General features: G+C 43.6%; 1 protein-coding gene across 1 annotated transcript in view; it reads left to right on the top strand.

Annotated features, from left to right (window-relative positions):
• The first annotated feature begins 9,161 nt into the window (after positions 1 to 9,161).
• The window catches only part of GLI3 (GLI family zinc finger 3), a 70,874-nt gene continuing 57,676 nt past the window's right edge, over positions 9,162 to 22,359 (top strand). The window contains exons 1-3 of the mRNA XM_010149243.1: positions 9,162 to 9,190; positions 10,781 to 10,986; positions 16,486 to 16,632. Coding sequence (XP_010147545.1) covers positions 9,162 to 9,190; positions 10,781 to 10,986; positions 16,486 to 16,632 — 382 coding nt within the window. The remainder of the gene's footprint in view (positions 9,191 to 10,780; positions 10,987 to 16,485; positions 16,633 to 22,359) is intronic.

Below are 22,359 nucleotides of genomic sequence, written 5' to 3'. Positions count from 1 at the left end.
CCAGCCTGTCCAGGTCCCTCTATGGCATTTCCAATAGACTTGGAACTGGCTGGAGACAGGGGAGGGAAAATGTGCCAGCACAGAGGTTGGGGTGCTGTGCAGGTATGGGGCCTTACGCTCCTTATGGTTCATAGAAGTCAGCGTGAACCGAGCAAATACGGCAGTGCCTTGGTAAAGCTCTACCAGGACCGAGCGATGGAGATCAGAGTATCTTCTTAGCAATACTTGTATTTATGGTTTACGGCGACATCCAACAGCTCCGTGCGGGATCAGAGCTCTGCTGGGTGTTGTGCAAACACAAGGAGCTCTGCCAGGAGGAGGTCGTGGTCAGACCCCTCTTGGAAAATGAACTCTGGTGAGTCGGCTTTGACGGCCATGGGAGTCACCAGCCTCAGATGTTTTCCTCTCCCTGAAGATAATCCCTTGTCCCTCAGCAGGCTCAGTCAGTGTGCCTTTTCCCCATTTACAGTCTGGCAACTTTGCTTTGGCTCACTGAAACCGGGTACCAAAGTGGTTAGAGGCCGAGATATGCTGCCTGTGCTGGGGCGTTGGGGAGAAATGGCTAGGAGGAGGCACCAGCTGGGTAGTTGGGGTCAGTAAAAGCTTACACAGCGGACACAAAATTTTCAAGAGGATGTCTGCTAGAAGCCTAACAAGGCAATTGGCATTTGGAGGGAGTAGTTACAATTAGATTTGTATGTTTGCACCCTTTATTTGTAGAAGCAAGGAAATTGCCAAGAAAATCCATGTAATCCTTCCCCTCTCCTCTGCTCTTGTGAGACCCCACCAGGAGTGCTGCGTCCAAATGTGGAACCCTCAACATCAGAAGGACACAGACCAGTTGGAGCAAGTCCAGAGGAGGCCATGAAGATGCTCAGAAGACTAGAGCCCCTCCGCTATGGGGACAGGCTGAGAAAGTTGGGCTTGTTCAGCCTGGAGAAGAGAAGGCTCCGGGGAGACCTTAGAGCACCTTCCAGTGCCTGAAGGGGCTACAAGGAAGCTGGGGGGGACTTTTTACAAGGGCCTGTAGTGACAGGACAAGGGGTAACGGGTTTAAATTGAAAGCGGGGAGGTTTAGATTAGATATCAGGAACAAATTCTTCACAGAGAGGGTGGTGAGGCACTGGGACAGGTTGCCCAGAGAAGTTATGGATGCCCCATCCCTGGTAGTGGCCAAAGCCAGGCTGGATGAGGCTTGGAGCAACCTGGTCTAGTGGAAGGTGTCCCTGTCCATGGCAGGGGGTTGGAACTAAATGGTCTTTAAGGTCCCTTCCAACCCAAACCATTCTATGATTCTATGATTCTAGTCACTGATTTGTTTGCAGCAGTCCTGAGGAGGATTTGGAGGGCGGAGAGGCAAGCTTTGCATCAGGAACATTGTGGCCAGCAGGATTGAGGAAGTGATTGGCCCCCTGTACTCAGCACTGGTGAGGCCGCACCTTAAATACCGTGTTCAGTTTTGGGTCCCTTGCTACAAGAAAGACACTAAGGAGCTGGAGTGTGTCCAGAGAAGGGCAAGGGAGCTGGGGAAGGGTCTGGAGCACAAATCGTGTGAGGAGCGGCTGAGGGGGCTGGGGTTGTTTACCCTGGAGGAGACTGAGGGGGAGACCTGATGGGTCTCTACAACTACCTGAAAGGAGGGTGCAGAGAGTTGGGGGTGGGGCTCTTCTCTCAAGTGACAAGGGATGGTTCAAGGGGAAACAGCTTCAAGGTTCACCCGTGAAGGTTTAGATTGGATATTAGGAAAAACTTCTTCACTGAAAGGGTTGTCAGGCACTGGAATAGGCTGCCTAAGGAAGTGGTTGAGTCACCATCCCTGGAGGGATTTAAGAGAACTGAATGTGTAGATGTGGTGCTTGAGGACATGGTCTAGTGGGTATGGTAGTGTTAGGTTAATGGTTGGACTGGATGATCTTAAAGGTTTTTTTCAACCTATGAAGTTCTATAATTTTTTCAGTTTTGGGATGCTCTGTATGCAAAGGCCAGATGGACAGTGTTTCAGAGGAGTGTCAGGAGACGATGATAGATGTTGGTGGCAGGATGGAAGGAAGAGGTAAAGGAGAAGCAGGTTGTTGTGGGGAGAATATCAGCATGTGAGGAGGAGAACAAGAAGCCTGGGCTTTCTTAGAGAAATACTGGGAGACAGTACGTGGTTTTATTTGCCTTTTGCAAGAAAGAAACAAAAAAAACCCAGTCAAAACTGTGTCTTCATACCCATTTAAGGAACTCGGGTCAAGACACCAAGTCAGGACTCGTGTAATGGACTGAATATACATTGACTCCGTGGCACCTGAAGCAGCCGTTGCTCACAGTAGTCAGCACATGTGTTACTGTGAGCTGAAGGTCACCAGTGTTACAGCTGACCGTATGTAAACAAAATGTTAAATAATGGAATGAATATTCATTGGTTTTTACAACATAAACTCTTCTTGAGGGAATCCACAAGCTGATGGCTGGGTTATTTATGAAGTATTAAAGTAGCAGAAGGTGTATGTAAAAAAAAGCTGCATCTGCGTTCAGGCAGTCCATCAGTTGAAAAATCGGAATACAGTCACTGACTAAGGATTTAGTGCCTTGATTAATGTAGCCAATTTTTAACTGTAACTCCATAACGTTAACACTTCCCGAAGAAGGAACAAGGAACCAGAGTGATGTTCCTTTGCTGTGGGTCATTGCCTAATTGTTGTGCATGATTTCCAGCACTGTGAACAACTCCTCTGCGGTTGTTTGTGTCTATTTTTCTGCAGGATACCTTTTAGCTTTATGAGGCAGAAACATATTGTTCTAACCCAAAGTGAAGTTATTTGTATATTTTAGGAATTTACATTCCAGAACTGCACACATTTTGTAAGGCACTGTGCTTGCCTCAATGAGAAGACGTTAATAACATAGCATCTCTTGGCCTGACCTTTCTACTGTAGATACCAAACACCTTCTGGGTGCTTTACCACAGTTTTACAGATGGGGAAACAGCAGATGAGGAAGTCAATGAACTTGTCTAAGGTGGCGCAGCAGATAAGTGATGGAAACCAAACTTCAGCATGTGTACCTTAAACCCAGATCTAGTTCCTCTTATGTGTCAATTATATAGGGACTGACCCATTCATGATTTATTTGTACTTATATCTTCTGAATGGAAGGTGATACCAAATCTGATTATGTGACTTACTTCCCCAAAGTGACTACAGTTCCAGTGTGAATTTTGGAGGAAAGGTGATCAAAATAATTGTCTAGGTGTCGCAACATGGGAAGGAGTATGTGAAATCAAGGTTTGTTCTTATATTAGGACTTAAATCGTGTTCTTGTTTTCCCTCTTCTTCATTTGCACCACTAGGAAAATATAGTTAACGGTGCTTAACTTTTTATAGAACTTGAGCTCTTTTACTGAAGTGTGCTCCAACATTTCCATGTGTTCAGTTGTTTAATTCTTTAAATGGTCAAAATAATGTGCTTAGTTTTCCTAAGTCTAAGAATGCAATGCAGAAGCTTTGAGGCAGCGAGTGATTTTAGGGGAATGAACTGCTTTTTTCAAGACATGATTTCTGAGAAAAAAAGAAGTATTAGAAGTTGGTATTATTGATGTCCCATACTATATATTTATGTGGTTTATTGTTTACAAATTCAATTAGAAGGGCAAAGAGAAAAGGGACCACAGAATTGCATTTTAAAAATACTCAGTGCTGGCCTCACTCCCCTAGCACTGAAGTCAGTGGAAGCTTTACTGGTGGCTCTTGGGGAGAGCAGAACTGGGTCAGCACTTTGTGCTTATGACGATCATGTCCGTGATCACTTAAGGATTTTATCAGTTAAGTCAGTGGACAGTTTCCCATCGATTGCAGTTTGCATAGGGTTGAACCCTACGATAGCAACTAAAGGTTTTGAGAAGGAGGATGATTATTTGACTCTTAATTTTTCAATATAATTCAGGTGGTACTTAGCTGCCTGAGCCTGATCTATCAAGCACCTACAACCACATATACGCTTGTAAGGAGTAACTTGATCATTTGGACTAATCACAACTATTTAGAATTGCTCTCACTTGTATTTTCAGGATGAAGCCTTACTTTCTTAGAGCTCAGCTTTCTTAATATAAAATCCTTTTATTAGCCAGCTGTTGACTGCTGGTACCAAAGGGTCAGTCTGTAGAAGCAACTGTGGCATTAAACAAACAATTCACATTTAGCATGGCAGATTCAACCAAAGGAGTTGAGCCATGTGCTTTAAAATAGGAGTCATTGAATAAGAGGAAAGTCTCTTTCATTTTTTCATCTTCCAGGATGTACTAGAAATAAAAGTGTTAATTTTTTGTGGGCAGCCATCAGAAGATCATTGCAGAGGAAAAGGAAGTTAAAAAAAAATATATAGTCAGTTTAATGAGTTTAACATTTTTCAGTTCTCCAGGCAGGGCTGAACTGAACAGGTATCAGAGAAACAGTGTGGATATCATTGGTATGAGAGTTATGCCATCAATGCTTGCTCCAGCATTGAATAACGTACTGTTAAATGATTAAATATCGAGGTTTGAACTTTGACACTTTCATAATATAACAAGATGGATGAAAAGGCAATAATAAATTAGGTTATGTTACAATATTTCATCCCACTTCGTTGACAAGCTTTGTTCTGTGAGATAGATTATTGTTCCATCTGTAACCTCAGCTCAGTGTCATATTTACAATGTCATAGTTAAGGATCACTTGCTGTTTTCAATATAAATGTATTTTTCAACAGATTCATAAAAGAGCCATTTAAAAATTTTTCAAGACAAAACTTGACATTAAAATTTCCAGTCCTGGAGTTATCGTTTCCTTTAAAATCAGGAAATGCTTAAATCACCATGATTTTTTTTTTTTAAGGTAGGTTGTGCTTAGAAGAGTTTTTTGCCCAAGCACAGCTTAAAGCTGTTTGGAAGCTATTTATGACAGATCACTTCTCTAACGGCACACCAACCTCACAATTTTCATCCAGATTTCCCTGTGACACAGACTTTTGTGGCTGTCTTCATTGGCTTTACATCTGCCTACAGAAAACATCGCTATTGAAGAGCGTGCTCTGATGAGCAGGAGGGTCCCAGTATGCCCCTGGGCCCGCTGTACTTCTCACAGTTGCAAGAGGTGCAAGAACAGGGGCACTGTGCACTCTATTGATACTCTGGTTTTAGAGCAGTTCCATTACTCTAAACCAAAGAAACTCAGTGTGAGGCCACTAAGAGGCCATAATTGCCTTGAACAGCCTCATCTGAGGCCTCCACCCACACCCAGGAACCCCTTTTAAGCTCAGCCTGGGGCCTGAGCTGTGTTGTATGTAGTACCCATGGCTGGTCTTGCTCCTGGCTGAGCTCAGGACCTGCTGTTCTCTTGGATGGACCCCTCAGAGCCACGGTGCACCGTGTCTTCTGTCCTGTCTTTGGCCCTATCTCCTTCTGCTCTTGGCGGGTCTCCCTGGACCTGGTTGGTCACTTTGCCTTGTCTCAGACCGCTGGTAGACCCTGTTATCAGCACCTGGCTCTGGTCACTCAACTCAGACCCGGTGGCATGGAATGCATTGCCTATGCTGGGCTTGACCTTGGCTCCTGGCTTCCCTTCCGTTGGAGAGCAGCTGGCCCTTGCTGCTCCCCAGCACCCCGAACTGGGTCTCTTTTCCTGTCCTTCAGTCCTGGACTAACCTTTACTCAGTTACAAGTGTAAATCCACGTCAGCTGGTTTCGTGGTACTTGGGGCTGTTCCTCTGCCTGGCTCTTTGCTAGGCTTATGTGAATGACAGAACTTTGTGACTTAGGTGGGAAGGGGCTGAAAAAAGGAGAATGGTGAATTGGAGTTCAGTGTTCTTGTTTTGTTATGAATTATCTGAACAATTACGGGTGTCTTAGCTTGGAAAATAAAACCCAATTGATATTTTTGTTAGATTTATTTTTTAGTGGCTCAAAATCACCAAATATTTTAGTATTTTGAATGTACAGAATTCAAGGAAATTGTATCTTCCCACCTATAGTTTCCTTCTGCCTCGTGCCACAAAAGCAGTTCAGGAATGTAGGTGGGAGGAAAGAGGCAAGCTGGAAGGGAAATAGGAGGTAAGGGAGAGAATGCAGAGTGCCTTCTCTGGCCTAATATCTGGAACTAATCGGGCATCTGTCACACCTCACCCTGCCAAACCAAGGACAGGGACTGGAAACGATGCTCTGAGTCCTGTCAGTGTGGCGCTGAGAAGGGCGGGTGGCTGAAGCACCGTGTAGTCAACAAGCTCCGTGCTTGCTTACCTACCTGGGGGTTTTTACCTCTAGTCATAGCCAGACAGCAGTATTTCACCTGCACGAGTTACCCCCTCCGTTACTACCAATGAAAGGATTTCCACTTGGATTTGGAGCATTTGATCTTCTTCCTTGAAAAACTGACTGATGCTTAGGTACAAAAACCCAACATGAAGTATGAGATAGGAGCCCCCCTAACCCCGTTCTCTCTGCTGATGGAAAAAATGTGTGATCCTTTCAATACCAGGGAATGATCTGTTCATGCAGATCATTTGGAAATAGGTGTAACTCAATCATGCTTGCTTCATCATCTCTCAGATTCCCATGATCTTCCTTCCCCAGTTGAAAACGAGCTGCATGGGCTGAAAAGGGACTGAAAAGGAACACTTTGTTCACTTTTTGTGGCGGCCAAAATCCAAACCTGCTGCTGCTGGCCAGTCTTCTTGTGCAGAGTTCATCTGTGCAGCTATAAGCAACAGGATGAAGTGACACACCATTTTTGTGAGTAATAACTGAAATCTTACGTGCAGCTCACCTGTGGTTCAGTGGTGGCCAGAAAAAGCTTTAAGAAAAAAAATGGCTTTGCGCGTTTTGTGGCTGCCAAACATCCGATGCTGCTCGCAGCTGCTGAACTGGTGTGACCACGTGAGACTGCGCTGACACCTCTGCAACATTCATCAAAAAAAAAAGTGTCATGACTAATAGGACAAAAATACACCTGTTTGCTCCTGCACTGATGTCACTGTCTCAGCATGCCTGTGCCGGATTCTCCAGAGCATCGTTGTCGGGACAGGGAGAAGTTGTGAGGCTGGACACGGGTGGGGAGTGGGAAGACCTGTGTTAGAGATGGAAGCTGTGTGGCAGTCACGATTTTTTGGCACCTTAGAGTTGAGCAGGAAGACAGTGTGGACAGAAGGGAGGAGACACCTTCACAGCCAGCCCCGTTCTCTTTTATGTCAGGGGTATAGAAGTAATCAAGTTTTCTGAGAAAATAATAAAATCAGCCTAATATACCAGGATAAGAATTACAGTGATAAAACACAGCCATAGGATCTCTTTTAATCTCAAGCCTGGAGACCTCCAACTTCAAATGAGCATTGAAAGTAGGTAGGCTTCGTATTAAATCTGAGTTTGCACGATCTGGGAGTAGACAGAAAGGTCCTGATTCAGAAAAATTCATGCATCTGCTTTACTGCCTCAAAGGAAGCCTTAGTGCTCCGAGTATGTCCTTGCACAGGAAAACCCCTGTGTAAGAGGGGATGCAGAACAAGTGGTTTACAGGTGAGGCATAAAGTTTCACTGGAAATGTCCCTGCCTTTTCTGATGCCTGAAGCCTCATTGCATCCCATGAAGTGTGGCCTCAGACTCCAGGCAGAGCACTATTTGCCAAGGCTGGGGATAAAGTACATAGGAAATAAAATAAAATCTCCATCAGGAGATTGGATTTGCTTGTCACTGAATGAGTGTCTGCACAGCCACTCCTGGGCTGGACTGTTTGTTGTTTACAGGGCAAAAGTCGTTCTCTGTTGGTATGCAAAGAGGTTGCAAACCAACAGGTAATGGTGTGTTTGGCTGCACCCTTTCCAAAAGTCACGTTTTGGTTTGAAGGGAGGGAGTTAAACAATACTTCTGAAAGATGTTCACAGTGAATTTAACCATGGAAGGAAAGGAGGGGAAGAATATGTGACATTTATTGGAATAAATCATAGAATCACAGAGTGGTTTGGGTTGGAAGGGACCTTAAAGATCATCCAGTTCCAACCCCCCTGCCATGGGCAGGGACACCTTCCACTAGACCAGGTTGCTCCAAGCCTCATCCAGCCTGGCCTTGGACCCTTCCAGGGATGGGGCATCCACAGCTTCTCTGGGCAACCTGTCCCAGTGCCTCCCCACCCTCCCTGTGAAGAATTTCTTCCTGATATCTAATCTAAACCTCCCCACTTTCAATCAGGAGGGCTCAAACAGTGGGAGCTGAGTGCAGATGAAAAATGGGACTATAGGAAAAAGAGGGTCTAGAAACACAGAGGAGTGAGAAAGTGCAGGCTGGAAGTGAGCAGAGAATTTAGCAGCATGTTAAAATCAGATGTTGGAGAGAGATTAGTAAACAGAGTGCAGAGCTGGAATTGGATGACTCCTTCTTTCTGCCTCTGATAACACAGTGGATGTGTCTGCTGCCGATTGCAGTTACCCTGGTCGGTATCCTTTCCCTAGTACCCTTGGAAAACTGTGGAGCTCAGAGGAACAGAGGGAGGCAGAGACAGGGCTGAGGAGGAGGAGAAGCGGTTGAGTCCCAGTGTCCTTGAGTGGCTCCTATTGGATCTGGAGGGAGAAGCTGACAGCCTGGCTCTTAATCTCACTCCGGCCGCAGCGTTTGGCTGTCGGCCAGCTGGAGAGTGAATCACTGAGGCTGATACAGATTTCCAGCCTTCTCGCAAAAGCTTTTAAACAGTTTTCTGTTTGATGTGCCCCAGATAAGGCCAGGGCTCCTGCTTGCCTGCCTGCTCTTTGGGATTCCAAGTCTGTCTGAGTTGGGATGACGTTAGATGAAATTGCTTGTAAAATGACATCCAAACTTAGTTTCTTTGTTACTCCTGTATTACATTTGCTACACTACTGTATTTTCCTCACTGCCGGGATGGGAAATTCCCTCGGTGATGTGATATCCAGCTGCGGTGTATTTGCTTCCTACATCACCGTGAGTTTTAAGGCTCCTGCCTTCTGTGCTCGGCCTGACAGCGAGTCAAGGCTGGTCGGGTTTCACAGTGCCAGCAGGAGTAAAGCTGCGTTTCCACCCTAAAACAAAGGTGCTGCAAAGCCACCCAGAGACAAAGAACCCTGAGGAAGGGAGATGCCTGTTTCGCACCGTGGTGGAAAACGGCGTCTGGTTTCAGGTTCTCGGTGCGTTTTAAGCGCGATGAAGGCGTACCAGTGTGCGGCGGCATCGTGTGGGTCACTCGCTTGGGTGCCAAAGGAGTGATTGCTCTGCCTGCTGCTAGCATGCAACCAATGCTGCTCTGGCAAACTTTGGAGCCAGGAGGGAATTTCATACGGGAAGGCTAAACAGCCTCCCCTTGCAGAAAGTTGTAGGAGGGCAAGAAATACGCAAATTACAAATAGAGAAGGGAAAAGAGAAAGGAAAGCACAACAGGGAAAATCTTTATTCCCCAGATTTTATGAGCCCTCATGGATTTTGTAGCAGGGAAGCCGGTGTCGTGTTAGGAGTATGTAACTTTGATCTTTGTCCCACTCGTACGCTAGCATTTCTGAGCTGATGGCAGGGCAGGATTGGCTCCTGTGTAAGATTATGTTCTGTTGGCCTTTTAGGTGACGACAACTATCTCCATTGATCGCAGTATGTGTATGTTAAAGGAATAAAATACATTTCTTGTTTTATTATCCTTTGTAAGCCAGCAGCATCAAAGGAACAGGCTGCCCTCACTGCTCTCTCAGCTGCTGCCTGTGTCTGTGTTGTATATATGCTAAATTAATTGGAAAAACAGGGACAAAAAGGCATTTAGTTCGGGTCAGCCAGTTGGACTACAGCAAATGCATGACAGGCTTAATCATTGTCTTTTGCCAAAGAGCAGGTTGGCAAGGGCAGGCACTTCAACCCCTTTTGATGAAATCTGGACTTTTTCCAGTGCCTTTGGAGGCGGGATGCTGAGAGAGAAGGGTCTCCACACAGAGCCCGAGGGCTGTCATATTGACAGGGTGGGATGATGGGGAGGGTTACGGCAGGTTATTTATCTTTTGTCAGCTGTGAACTCAGCTTTCAGCCTTCGTTCATCAGAGCTTCATACACATAGCCTGAGAAGGCACCACAGCTCTCCCTTTGCAGGAAAGAGGTAGTTAATTAATGTGGTCTTGTAAAAGGTATCGGTCTCTGGTGCCATGCTAAAAACAAGCGTGCAGCAATCTTTCTTCCTTTGCCACCAAGTTTTCTGTATCTTTCATGGGAAGGGACATCAACAAAAAAATGCACCAAAGGACTCAGTTGTCTTAATGGCTTCCGAAGTTTGGGTCTTCTGAAGTGATGTCTGTACAAATGTGCAGTCTTGCAATTTCAGGAAGAGTAACCTGGCAAATAAAGGGCGTGGGCTCAGTGTAGCTCTCAAAACTCCTTTTTTCCAATAGCCATGTGGTTTTGAAGATGTAAATGATTCAGCATCTCCGTATCTCTTCCATACTGCAGTAGGAATTAATATGTGGTATACAGGGTGCATATTTCACACTAATTACAGTGATTTTCTGCTGAACTCCATGGGGAAAAGGGCACTGAGGGATGCAAAGATTAAATCAAATATGAACTCGTGTTAATACCGGTCAGAGAAATGTTGCTAATAATGGGTACAGAGAAGAATTTCCTATCCTAAACCTCTCCAGGCAGTTGACTTCGACTTCAGTGGATGTTATTGCATGTACAACTCAGTTGTTATTCTTCAAGAAATGAATGTGTTAACTTTACAGTATTTTTCTTTACCTTGTAGATAATCTGGCTGGTTTTTGTTTGTTTTTCTTTCTTTTTTCTTCCAGGCCTTCTGCCTTATCTAGTAGCCCGACATACTCAGAGCTTCCATTCCTTAGAATTTCCCCGCACCGAAATCCTGCTGCAACATCAGAGTCTCCCTTCAGCACCCCTCACCCATACATTAACCCGTACATGGACTACATCAGGTCCCTGCACAGCAGCCCATCCCTCTCCATGATCTCGGCAGCTCGTGGACTCAGCCCAACAGACGGTGGGTTAAGACAGGCTTCCTGTTTTCTGTCATTGTAGCAACTTACGTTATATTAATCTTGTCAACATTTTTCCTCCTTGTTCAAAGCAGCTTCAGCAGGTTTGTCAGACATATTCATTATGTCATAAATGTTTCAATACTTCATCAGCCGATCACGGCTCATTTGTACATCTCACAAATGTTGAAACTTCAGGGAGAAGGGGAAAAAAAAAAGCACTGCCTCATTCAAAATTTAAGCTGGAAGGGTGGTATATGTCTCGTGATACCTTTTGTTTGTGGAGCTGACCGAGGGTGTGATTCTGATCTCCCAAGAAATGCACTGTATCTGCACTGAATTGAGCCAGATTCTTCGTGAGTGTACATCAGTATAACCATGGAGGTCTTCAGGTGTGAAAGCCTTGTTCGTTACAACCATATTTTTCATCATGCAGCGTACGCACTGGCTTGTTATATTTAGTCACTGGTTTTGTTAAAGTTATGTAGAAATATTTCAGTTTACCCTGGCCAACGATACGGCCAGATGAAATTATGCTGGTGTAGAAGAAGTAGCTGATTATCAACACTGGCTGCTTTAGTTTAAATGGTGGGCAGTACACTTTAAATATCGATGCTTAAGTCGTAGTGTGACCATGGCTATTCCTTTCCAGGTTATTGGGGTTGAAGTGAGCTGCTGTGATCACTCTTGTCATTACTCTGGCACATTTCCTGTTCAAGTCAAAGAGAATTTTGCCAAAGTGAGCAATGAAAATGCAGTTGCATAAAGGCTCATTCTTGTTAGCTGTAGGTTTTTCAATGATAGAGTAAGCAGTTTGACATTTCAAAATTGTAGCATTTGCTGAAGAGAGCTAAAATATAACATACTGGAAACAAATATGTTGTGAAGACAATTAAATTATTACTTTAACTATGTGAAAGATCTTCCCGGTGTATGAGAAACTTACCAAACAGAGTTAAGCTGCCGTTAGCTGAATTTGAAAAATGAGCTGTGCACTCTATCCAAATGGATAACTAATTAATCCTCGCTTATAAGAACATATACCTTTACAGTTAATCCATTAGTTATGGGCACATATTCTTATGAGGATAAATTTTAATGACCTGTTGTCAATCAAGGTATATGGTATGCACATAGGACTTTCCTAGCAGCACTTTGGATGTTGTATGAATCTGTGCTAATTCTACCCTTTATATTTTAGCCAAAGTATAAAAAAATACATCTTGAAGGAAAAATTTGAATGCTCAAAAATACATGTTTTGCCTCAGGGAGCTTTAAAACGTTTGATACAGGATAAACGTAATAGAGCTATAATGAAATGGCATAAATTGGGAAAACGCTTGCAATGTGTATGTGGGCTTTTCACCAAAGCTATTGTGCAGAAGACATTACTGTCTTTCCTTCAGTAAACTTCAGATCACATTCCCGCAGAATTTAATTTATGTTTAAGGTGTGTTCTAGTTGCAGATACAAAGAAAGGAGGGAAGGAAACCACCTATCAACACAACCATAGGACATTAACCTGTGTACGTTCTTGGTCTCGGGTACACAATGCTGAATTCACTTGCATAGGTGTAGGCACATAGTGCTACCTGAGACACACTGGGGTATCTGACCCGACACCCATCTGACACTCCAGAAAGGCAGAGATCTCTTAGAGGTGCTCTCATATTCACCAGGGCAGTGGTAATCTCTCTGAACCTATAGGGTATCTCAGGGGTAGAATTTGGTTCCAGATTCTGGCACCTAAATTTAGTTCTCTACGGTATAGAAAGCTGTCTGTGACCTTGGTGAGCTGTTTTGCTTCTATAACCCAGTGAGTGTTAGGTAGTGGAGCCTTAGAGAACTATTCACTTCACCCAAATACAGACCTTGCACATTACTGGCTGAGTCTGGAGCTCTGTCATAACTACAGTGGTGCTAAGATTCACCTCTCTACAATGTAGGTGATTGGTGTCAGTTCAGGCCTGTGAAATCATAGAATCATAGAATCATAGAATGGTTTGGGTTGGAAGGGACCTTAAAGATCATCTAGTTCCAACCCCCCTGCCATGGGCAGGGACACCTTGCACTAGACCAGGTTGCTCAAAGCCTCATCCAGCCTGGCCTTGGACACTTCCAGGGATGGGGCATCCACAGCTTCTCTGGGCAACCTGTCCCAGTGCCTCACCACCCTCTCTGTGAAGAATTTCTTCCTGACATCTAATCTAAACCTCCCTGATTTCAATTTATACCCATTCCCCCTTGTCCTGTCACTACAGGCTCTTGTAAAAAGTCCTGTCCCAGTACCCTTGTAGGCCCTTCAGATACTGGAAAGCTGCAATGAGGTCTCCTCAGAGCCTCCTCTTCTCCAGGCTGAACAAGCCCAGTTCTCGCAGCCTTTCGTCATAGGAGAGGTGCTCCAGCCCTCTGATCATCTTCGTGGCCTCCTCTGGACTCGCTCCAAGTGGTCAATATCCTTCTGATGTTGAGGGCTCCACAGCTGGACGCAGCACTCCAGGCGGGGTCTCACCAGAGCAGAGTAGAGGGGATACCTTACCTCAAATACCTTACCTCAACTCCAGCTGCCACCTCAGAAAGGCATTTTTCTCTTCCAAGGCCTGTCTCATACCTGGCAGCCTCATGTATGTGTCTTGCCCATACCCATGGGCTTTCAGATGGCATGACACACTCAGGTGTGGACAACACAGTTGAGTACGCTCTGTCTTAATGCTCATCCCCTGAGCTTCGATCACTGTCTACACAACCTTAGCCTTTCAAATGTAGAAGCTAAACTTACCAGCTCAAGCTTCTTTCTTTGGGTTTTAAACAAATACGTGTTGCTTCACATTTCCTCTATGTTCACAGTTCATCTCTGATCAGTTACCGTAGCCCCGGTGTTGTGCAGCACTTCGTGAAAATACAGTAACTTGGTTGAGGCATTGGAGATACTGCAGTAAAACAACATGCTTACTGAGAAGATGTTAAATTGGTTCTCTGGAATCCATAGTTTGTTGTGTGATCAGTCAGGTATACAATGAAATGCTTTTTTCAGCTGTAAGTTGTTGGGATCGGATAGTCCGAGTCGTGTCTTGGACACTACTAGAATGAAAATAAAAAAATCCATGTGATTTAAAGGGGTACATGCACATAGTCTACTAATAACGTGGATCCCATGGCTTAAGTCATACAGTATTTGGACTATGAAAACTTGAAAGTTGTGACTGTTCTTCTGGAAGTCATAGTGAGATTTCTCTTGCTACCATGGTTGCTTTAGGCCAGCTAGATAATTAGGTCAGCGTACTATTGGGCTTAGTCGGTCGACTCACAGATCTGGGGATGGCCGGGAGCCAAAACAATCTGGAACGTAACAAAGAGCAGTTTCGTGTTCACTACAAGTCTTGCCAGCTGTAATTAATGACTGCCACAACAGCAGTAATGGGAGAGTGTCTTCTGTCTTGTCACTTCCCCTTGCCTGGCAGAGTTGGTGGGTTGGGGCTGGTCGAGGACTCCTCCGAGTAACAGAGCGTTTGGGGCAGGGGTAAGGACCGAGTCGTTGGTGTGTGTCGAGCAAGAGTGTTGAACTCAAGCTCAGCAGTGCCCACAGTGCAGAAGCAAATGCCTCCCCTTGTAAAAAAGGCAGGGGCAAAGCTGAAGCTATCCAGGAATAAACAGGAGAAAATTCAGGGCTGCGGGCCTTCCCGTTTACCCTTCATTTACCCTTCACGCAATACATCATTTAGTAGGCTGATATTTTATGTTTGAAGAAGGTAGTAAGGAATGATCTTTAAAGAGCACCAGAGCATTTCTCAGCATATGGAACATTTAGTAATGCCGTTATGTGCTTGCTATGTTTTCTGCAGCAGCTCATTTTAAAGTTTGCAGCCAATGTTATTGTTAGTTAACCCAGACACTTATGTCAGAAAGCTTAGGAAGTGCTTCAAGTGTGTCTGGAAAGACAGGATGGTTGCCTACTACTGGTAAACTTTTAAAATCAGTGACTCAAGGTGAGTTAACTCCTCTTTTAAAATTTGGCCTTAATGTTTTTCTTGCCATTTCACAGAAAGTGGTGGTGGCTGAAGTAGGGTGCATTTAATTGAGAAATCATTTTATAATTTGGAAAAATTACCAACAACCTGTCTGTTGCTGAATACTTTTCTCCAAACTCCAATGCCCTGTTTACTCCTTTTAGTGTAAATGTTGATTCTTTGCTTCGAAGGTTTGCATTTAGGATCTGATTCTCCAATATATATATGAATTGGTGTATTTTAGTAGTACTTTTTAGTACTACACTATAAAGAACAATATTCAGGTTAAGTTGGTAATTCAAGGAATTTCAGCTTAAAATTTTGTTTCCGTTCAAGATACAGTTGCTGGGATCAAAGAAAAATCTCATTAAATAATACGAAAGAATGTAAAAATCATCCCTTGGGGTGTAGCCAATTAATCTAAGGAACCTGTTAAGTACCATCTTCTGGTGAGCAGAGTGTAAGGAAATTTTAACAGTTTTGCAAGTGGGACAAGTGGAGAGCAGAGAGGAAGGCTGCTCACGTCAGATCACAGAGCAAGTCAGAGTCAGGGTCAAGGAGACGGAGCTCAGCTTATTTTGTGAGTGCTTCTCACAGAAGCCCGTGAAGTGACCCTCTGCTTACTGGAGCATCTGAAGCTTGCTGAGACGAGATTAAAGTTATGTGGATTTTTGTGTTTGTCTGGAGTTGCCCATAGTTGATGGCATGCTTGAAAACTGCAAGGGAACAGAAAGCTCACACGTTACATCCACAGGAGAAAAAGGCTAATATAAGTAATTATCAAAGGATTGCATTACTCATAATCTCACTGATGGGATGTAGAGCCTATGCAGTCTGTGGTTTTGACTCTGCAAATGTGCTCGTGTGTCAAGCACACTTAATACATGAATTTTGAAGGATGGGATGGCCAAACTCATTGACTTCAGTCTGTCCTCCCAAAAACCTGCCCTGGTGTTGTTCGTGGACAACCAGTATTTGTCCTGACAACATGCTTTGTCCTTGTTTACCTCTAAACTTATACACAAACTGCCACTGTGAGTGGAAATCTTCTGGTCCTCTAAGCAAAAAAACTCCAGAAACTCGAATGCTTATGCAAGTTCAGCCACGTTTTTACCTTAGAGATGGAGTCCTTTGGGCCAGGAATGAGGTAAATGGGAATAAGGATCTAGGAAAGTTCTCTTGCTTTTTTATGTCACTAAATAAATCAAACTAATTTCCATTGCTGTCAACCTGTCACTTTTTGAGTCACTTAATAATAAATGTAAACATATGAGATCACCGAGCTCATTAATATTTTATGCCTTGCTGTTTTTTGAATGGTGTCTTTGCACTGTCACTGGTTGAAATATATTGACCGGTGGTGGTGTACCGCAGACATTGCATTACATTAAAAAATAAACAACCTGGTTTAATAGCCAGAGAAACCAGCAATGTGATAAAACTTCCCTTCTCGTTTATCTTACGTCATTAACGATGCTTTTTGTGTTGTTTTCTTAGCTCCACATGCTGGCGTCAGTCCAGCTGAATATTATCATCAGATGGCCCTGTTGGCAGGCCAGCGCAGCCCGTACGCAGACATCATTCCCGCAGCTGCCACTGCAGGAGCCGGGGCTCTTCATATGGAATATCTTCATGCCATGGATAGTAAGTGATGTTTTCCAGAAGTACAGACAGTCCTACAAAGGGAACCACGTGGGTCGTTCCTGGTCTGAGCCATGGAGACTCCATGCAGATAGAGAAGTGGGAGTCAGCGTAAGTCTCCTCATGAGGCTGGAAGGCCAAAGCATTGATTGCCAAAGGTACAAGGGTTACGTCAAGTCTGAAAGTAAACTTTGAAAATAAGTGGGGAGAGGAACAGGACTACTTCTGAAAACAGGTTATAAATTTTATTTCCAGCAGGGCTTGAGTGCTTTGGAAAATGTCCTTTCTGTTCACAATCAGTAACTCACTTTCATCATTAGGGCGAGTATTTCCCTGACGAGCTCTCTGTTAATAAAAGGTTTACATCTGTTTTTCCGTTGGGAGAGCATGTTCCTCTCCTTTTTAGAGTATGGTCGCCAAGCTTACAAGTCGTGTACCATAGACCGATTGATACCACTTCTACGGTGAGCAGTTTGCTGGGTTCTCAAGGATCCTGACTTAGTTTTCCCTAATACTAAGAGCTGTCTTTACCCACTTCAGCATCTTTCAAACCTCTAATGTGTCTCCCTTTCTCTGGTGCAGGAGGAAAATAGAGCACCCAGTTCCAAACGGCTCACTATTGCTGCTTTTGATAAGCCAGAAAGGATTATGCACTCGCCTCTAGTCTTAACATACTTTTTGAGTTGTACTCTGTTCCTTCAAAAAGGGAAATAAAAGGTGCTGACTGTTGACTCTTGCTTGGTAGTAGAGAGCAATACAATAGCATTAGACCACCTTGCTGTCCTACAGCTTTGCAAAATCTCTGTTAGCATACAGTTTCTTCTTCCCTGCTGTTGGCTGTGTGCCACAGCTGCTGGTCGCAAGGAGTGTGGGAGTTGGGAGGTTCACTTCTGGAACACATGGGAATATGGATAGCTACCCCTGAAGAACACATGCCTGGGAGTGTGAAGCAGATGACTGACCAGCACTTTTCACAAGAATCAGGCAAGACGGATAGTTGTGGAACTGGGCAGGGAAACTTTTTTCATTCTGTTACCTTGAGAGTGAAGGATTTTTTAACTCAGTTTCTGTTATCAGTCTTGCTGCCCTGGTAGCATGCATAGCAATTTTACAGTAATGCAACGTACCTTGAACCCACTTCAGAAACACCATAAACCCACACAAGTAGTCTTGACTTAAACCAAATATTAATGTGCAGGCTTCAGTACTTGAAAGCTTAAGAATATGATACTTCCTGATTCGTATGTTGAGAGGAATGGGGAGAGACGAGACACGCTGCTAATGCGTTTGATGCATATTAATAATACCTGGCAGAATGAAAACTCTGTAAGGCATGGTTCAGGTAATGTAAATCGGCTGCTGTGTTCCAGTTGCAGGGACAAATCCCCAGCTTATATGAATGGGCCTGGCTTCGTTGAAGAATTCATAGAATCATAGAATAGTTTGGGTTGGAAGGGACCTCTGGAGGTCACGTAGTCCAACTTCCCTGCAATGAGCAGGGATATTTTATACTTCCAATATTTTTGGTTCCTACTGGGAAATAGTTTCTGAATGCGTGTAGTGAGCGGTACCAAGCCACATCTTGGGATGCAGACTTGATTGAATGGGTCTACTCAGTCTGTAGGAGGATAGATGCCCAGGTGTTGGCCAGAAAATGCAAGAAAACCAGAAGACATTGCAGTACTCCTACAGATAATGGCATTTGGACAAAGGACTTTCAGTGTGGTAGTAGAGATTGTGTATGCTGTAATCTACATAGAATTACAGCTTTTGCATCCCAAGAATGTTATCACTTCTTACTTAAGGGAAAAATGTTTTGAGCTTTGCCCATAACTTCAACCCATTCATAAAAGGTATCTAAGCACTATCTCTCTAATAAGGATATTTGCTGTCACCAGCTTTAGCTATGATATATTTGAAAAGCGCTTCTTAATTTGTTTTGTGTTTGTTTTTAAAAATTAAGATCACACATTTGAGATTCATTATAGCGGCAACTTTTCAATTAGGGATTATTTCAGAGCTAAAGACAAAAAAATGTGTAGCGCTAGTATGCAAATGGGTTATTTTTAAACAGTAAATAGAGAATTAAAATAAGAGTGAATCCTAGTAAGGTCACTCAGCTCACGTTCTGTATTTGATGAGAATGTGTTTAGTCAGGCAGTAGCTGCTTTTATCTAAATAGAGTATGAAGTTACCCTTTTACTTTGTAAAAACTAATTAAAACTATCTTAACTTGCATGGGTATACAGTAAATTAATTGTCATTAAGTAGGAATCTGAATGTCCTATCATTCATCATGCTAAAGAAAACCCCTTTCTTCTTTGTCAGAATTTCAGATTAGAAACAAGAACAAAACAATTAGCAGGAAGCTGATATTAAGACTTGTTTAAAAAAAACCAAAACAAAACACAAGAAGAATGTCCATGTTTGCATTTAATAAGCAAGTACAGTGATCAATGCAAAGCAATGCCATTTGTTTGGATCTTTCCTCTGAAGGGTTTGCATGGTGATCTTAAAAATGCTCTTTCGCCTTTGCCCATTCTTGTCAAACTAAACAGAAGAGAGATTGCTCGTCTCCCTCATTATCTGCTATCAGATTCTGAGCAAGTTGACTTAATTCACTCAAAGGCTGCTGCTCATTTGTTCCACACAACAACCGAATAGATACAAGCAAGACGTGGTTCTTCTTTTTGAAGCAGGTCTGTCTCCCAATTGTGTGTTTATACAGCATCTAGCACAGCAAGCTGGCATCTCTACCCTCTCCTGTAGTACACATAAGAATTCCAACACCACCATGCACTGGGCATAAAAAAATGTTACACACAGTTTGTGCAGTTTTTGGCCTTCTGTTTTGCTCTGTGGTGCTGGAAAACCGATTTCAAAATGGGGATGGTATGAGTGGGAGAAGCATTAATCAGAAAGTTAAGCCTTGCCTAAAGAACAATAGACATGACGCTCTGAACTTTGCTGTCCATGACTGTCTAATCCGTTGTGGAAGAATAAGGCCAAGATTGCGTATGCTTGATTGTTATTTTTCCTCATGTCCTGTGTGGCATGAAAAGGGGATCAGAATTTGCTTTGCTGCTATAAAGCTTTTTCACAGTTTTGGTGGCCAGAATCCTTGACCCAAGTCTTCCCATCTTCTTTCTTGATCTAAAAGGGTCAGATGTGCTACCTTGAAGTATAACATCAAAGTAAATAGGAGGGGAGTAGAAGGGAAAGGTATTGACAGTACCACAGCAACAGCAACTGAAATTCGTTGTTGTGACTGTAAAGATACTGTATGCCAAAACTGTCTTTTAAGCTCTTAATTCAAAAAATCTCAGCCTTTTGGGTTTAATACCTGCGTTTTTCACTTGGAGCATATGTTTCACTCTGCTTTTAAATGTTGTTCAGTGGAAGGCAAGAATGTTTCACAAGGTTTCTAATTCACCGAGCGTATTACTGTCCTGACTCTGATTAACTTTTGCCTGTGCGCACTCAGAATGGGAGGTTTTTCTTTTCCAAAGGTTTTCAGCATTGACCCACCTCTTTTGTCATTAGAGACACTGATAGCAACCCACCTGACGTAAAGGATTCAGCCAGCCTGAAGAGTTAATAAGCCAATGTGAGAAGCTTCGGTCTGGGTTTGATTCTGATTTTCAGGCACAGTTGGAGAATGAGGGTTGAGTAGCAAAGCCGTTCCTTTTCTTTTTCATACTGATGACAGATTTACAGTTTTGAAAACTAAGTCAAAATTTATGACAAAATTTCATCAAGTGAAGACAGAGTTTACACATCTGTGAGCAGAAACCAGAAGGAAAAGAAAGAAAAAAAAAAAACATTAAGGTTAAAAAAAAACAACCCTCAAACTTCCCATGTTCAGAGCCTCCAACAAAAACTCATGCCTGAGACAGGTTCAAAGAAGACTGATTTAAAGGGATGGAATAAAAAAGGTTTGATAAAGTTTGATTTAAAGAGATGGAATAAATGATACATGTCTGAAGATTGCCTTATAAATGATTAAGCAATGCTAAAAACTTCAACTCAGAAATCAAATTCATGGGCAAATTTACTGGATGGCATATTCCATTTTTGAAATTTATGATGGAGATAGATATCTGTTATTTTAGAATTGATCTCCACCCCAGGAATAAGATCTTTTCTTCTGACACCTGCTGGGTTTTTTGTCGTCACACTCAAGTCTTCAATATCAACTACTGACTTTTTATTATTATAACGTCTGCTCCAAAAAGGTGACATTCCTAAACAAATCTTTGCTGTCGGCTTCCATTTGCATGCTTTGCCAAAGCTGCTGGGTTTTTTTCAGCACTTGCACAAGGTAATGGATTTTTAGTGAATCGGTGCTCCTGTATTTTTTGGTTTTAAGGCATTACCAGGTAGGAAGTGTAATGTTTCACTGGGAGAAAACTGTGAGCAGAGGAACATCTCAAATTGCTAAACAAATATCGAAGTGTTTGTTTTTAAAATAAATGCCTAGGCGAGGCTGCAGAGTTTGGTTTGGTATTCAGAGGCACTGTCAAATTGTGACCTATTCCTTTTTATAGTAACATGCTAACTAAGAGTGATGTTATGCTAAATGAATGGTTTAGCAAACGTCCTGCAGCGTAACGAGTGGTCAGCTCATGCTTAAGACTTTTTAGGCATGTGAAACCTAATTAAACCACGAAGATCTGAAAAAACATTAATTCCATTTAATTGTGTTTCCAGCTTTGAAACTCGTCGTCTCCCTTGAACCGAATCCCCTTCTGCTGTGTTCAGACTCTGTAGGGCTCTGTTGGCTCCCGCTGCGAAGCAGAAATACTCCCTTTTCGCAGGAGACTGTTGCCCTTAGGAAGCTGTTCCTGTCCCAGGCAGATGGAGGGGACTGCTGAATTCCCAGGTCTAGGTGGGGCCTGGAACAGACTGCTGCGTGGTGTGGCTGAAGCCCGGGCTCGGCCCCTCGCAGCTGGAAGGAGCGCCTTCCTGCATCGCTGGACGAAGATTGGGCGCATCCCCTGCGGAGCGAGGACAGGGATGCCCTTGGCAGCCACTGGCAGGCAAGGGGCAGGTTTAATGAGTGCTAGGTGGATATGGGTCTCTTACAGGAGCAGTACTATGGCTTAGGCGAGGAGTAAGGGAGATGGGCTCAGTCCAGAAAGGGTGAGGAGGAGGAGAGGAAGTCGTTGAGGTTTTTGGCAATCTGCAGGGCACCACAGGGAGTGTAAATCGCCCTCCTGTGTAATCTGCTGAGGGTGACTGGGCTTCTCCAAGATCGTAAGAGCTTTGAACTCTTGTAGTTAATGGTCGTTCAGCCCTCGCTGAGATGCAGGCTGGACTGCCAACGAGTCCTCTTGGGCGGCTGTGGCATGGAATAAACGGTATCTCATCGCAGAAGCAGCAAAACACAACTGCCATCTCCGGCTTTTATTGCCCAGTCTCCCTTCGAAGGAGAGATGCTCAGGTGCTAGCATTCTTAAGCCTGCTTCACTTTACTGATCAAACCTACGCAACCCCTCTCTAGTTAGCATCAGTAGCCATCGGTCCGTGTTTAGCAGGCTTGTAAAGAATTTCTCAAACCACCGGCAGTCCCTTTGTAGTTGTACAGATTCAAAACTGGGCTTCAGATCTGTGAGAAGTAATTTTTCATAAGTGTTTCTCCTGGAAATCACATTTGAAGCTGGTCATATGTGGCCATCAATAGCACACGGTGACTCTCGGTTGTAAATACAGAAATTTAACTAGGTCTTA

This window comes from Eurypyga helias, unplaced genomic scaffold (assembly GCF_000690775.1).
Source record: "Eurypyga helias isolate BGI_N326 unplaced genomic scaffold, ASM69077v1 scaffold3713, whole genome shotgun sequence".
NCBI lineage: Eukaryota > Metazoa > Chordata > Aves > Eurypygiformes > Eurypygidae > Eurypyga > Eurypyga helias.
The sequence above is the reverse complement of the archived record's forward strand: the minus strand, read 5'-3'. Positions and strand labels throughout refer to the sequence as shown.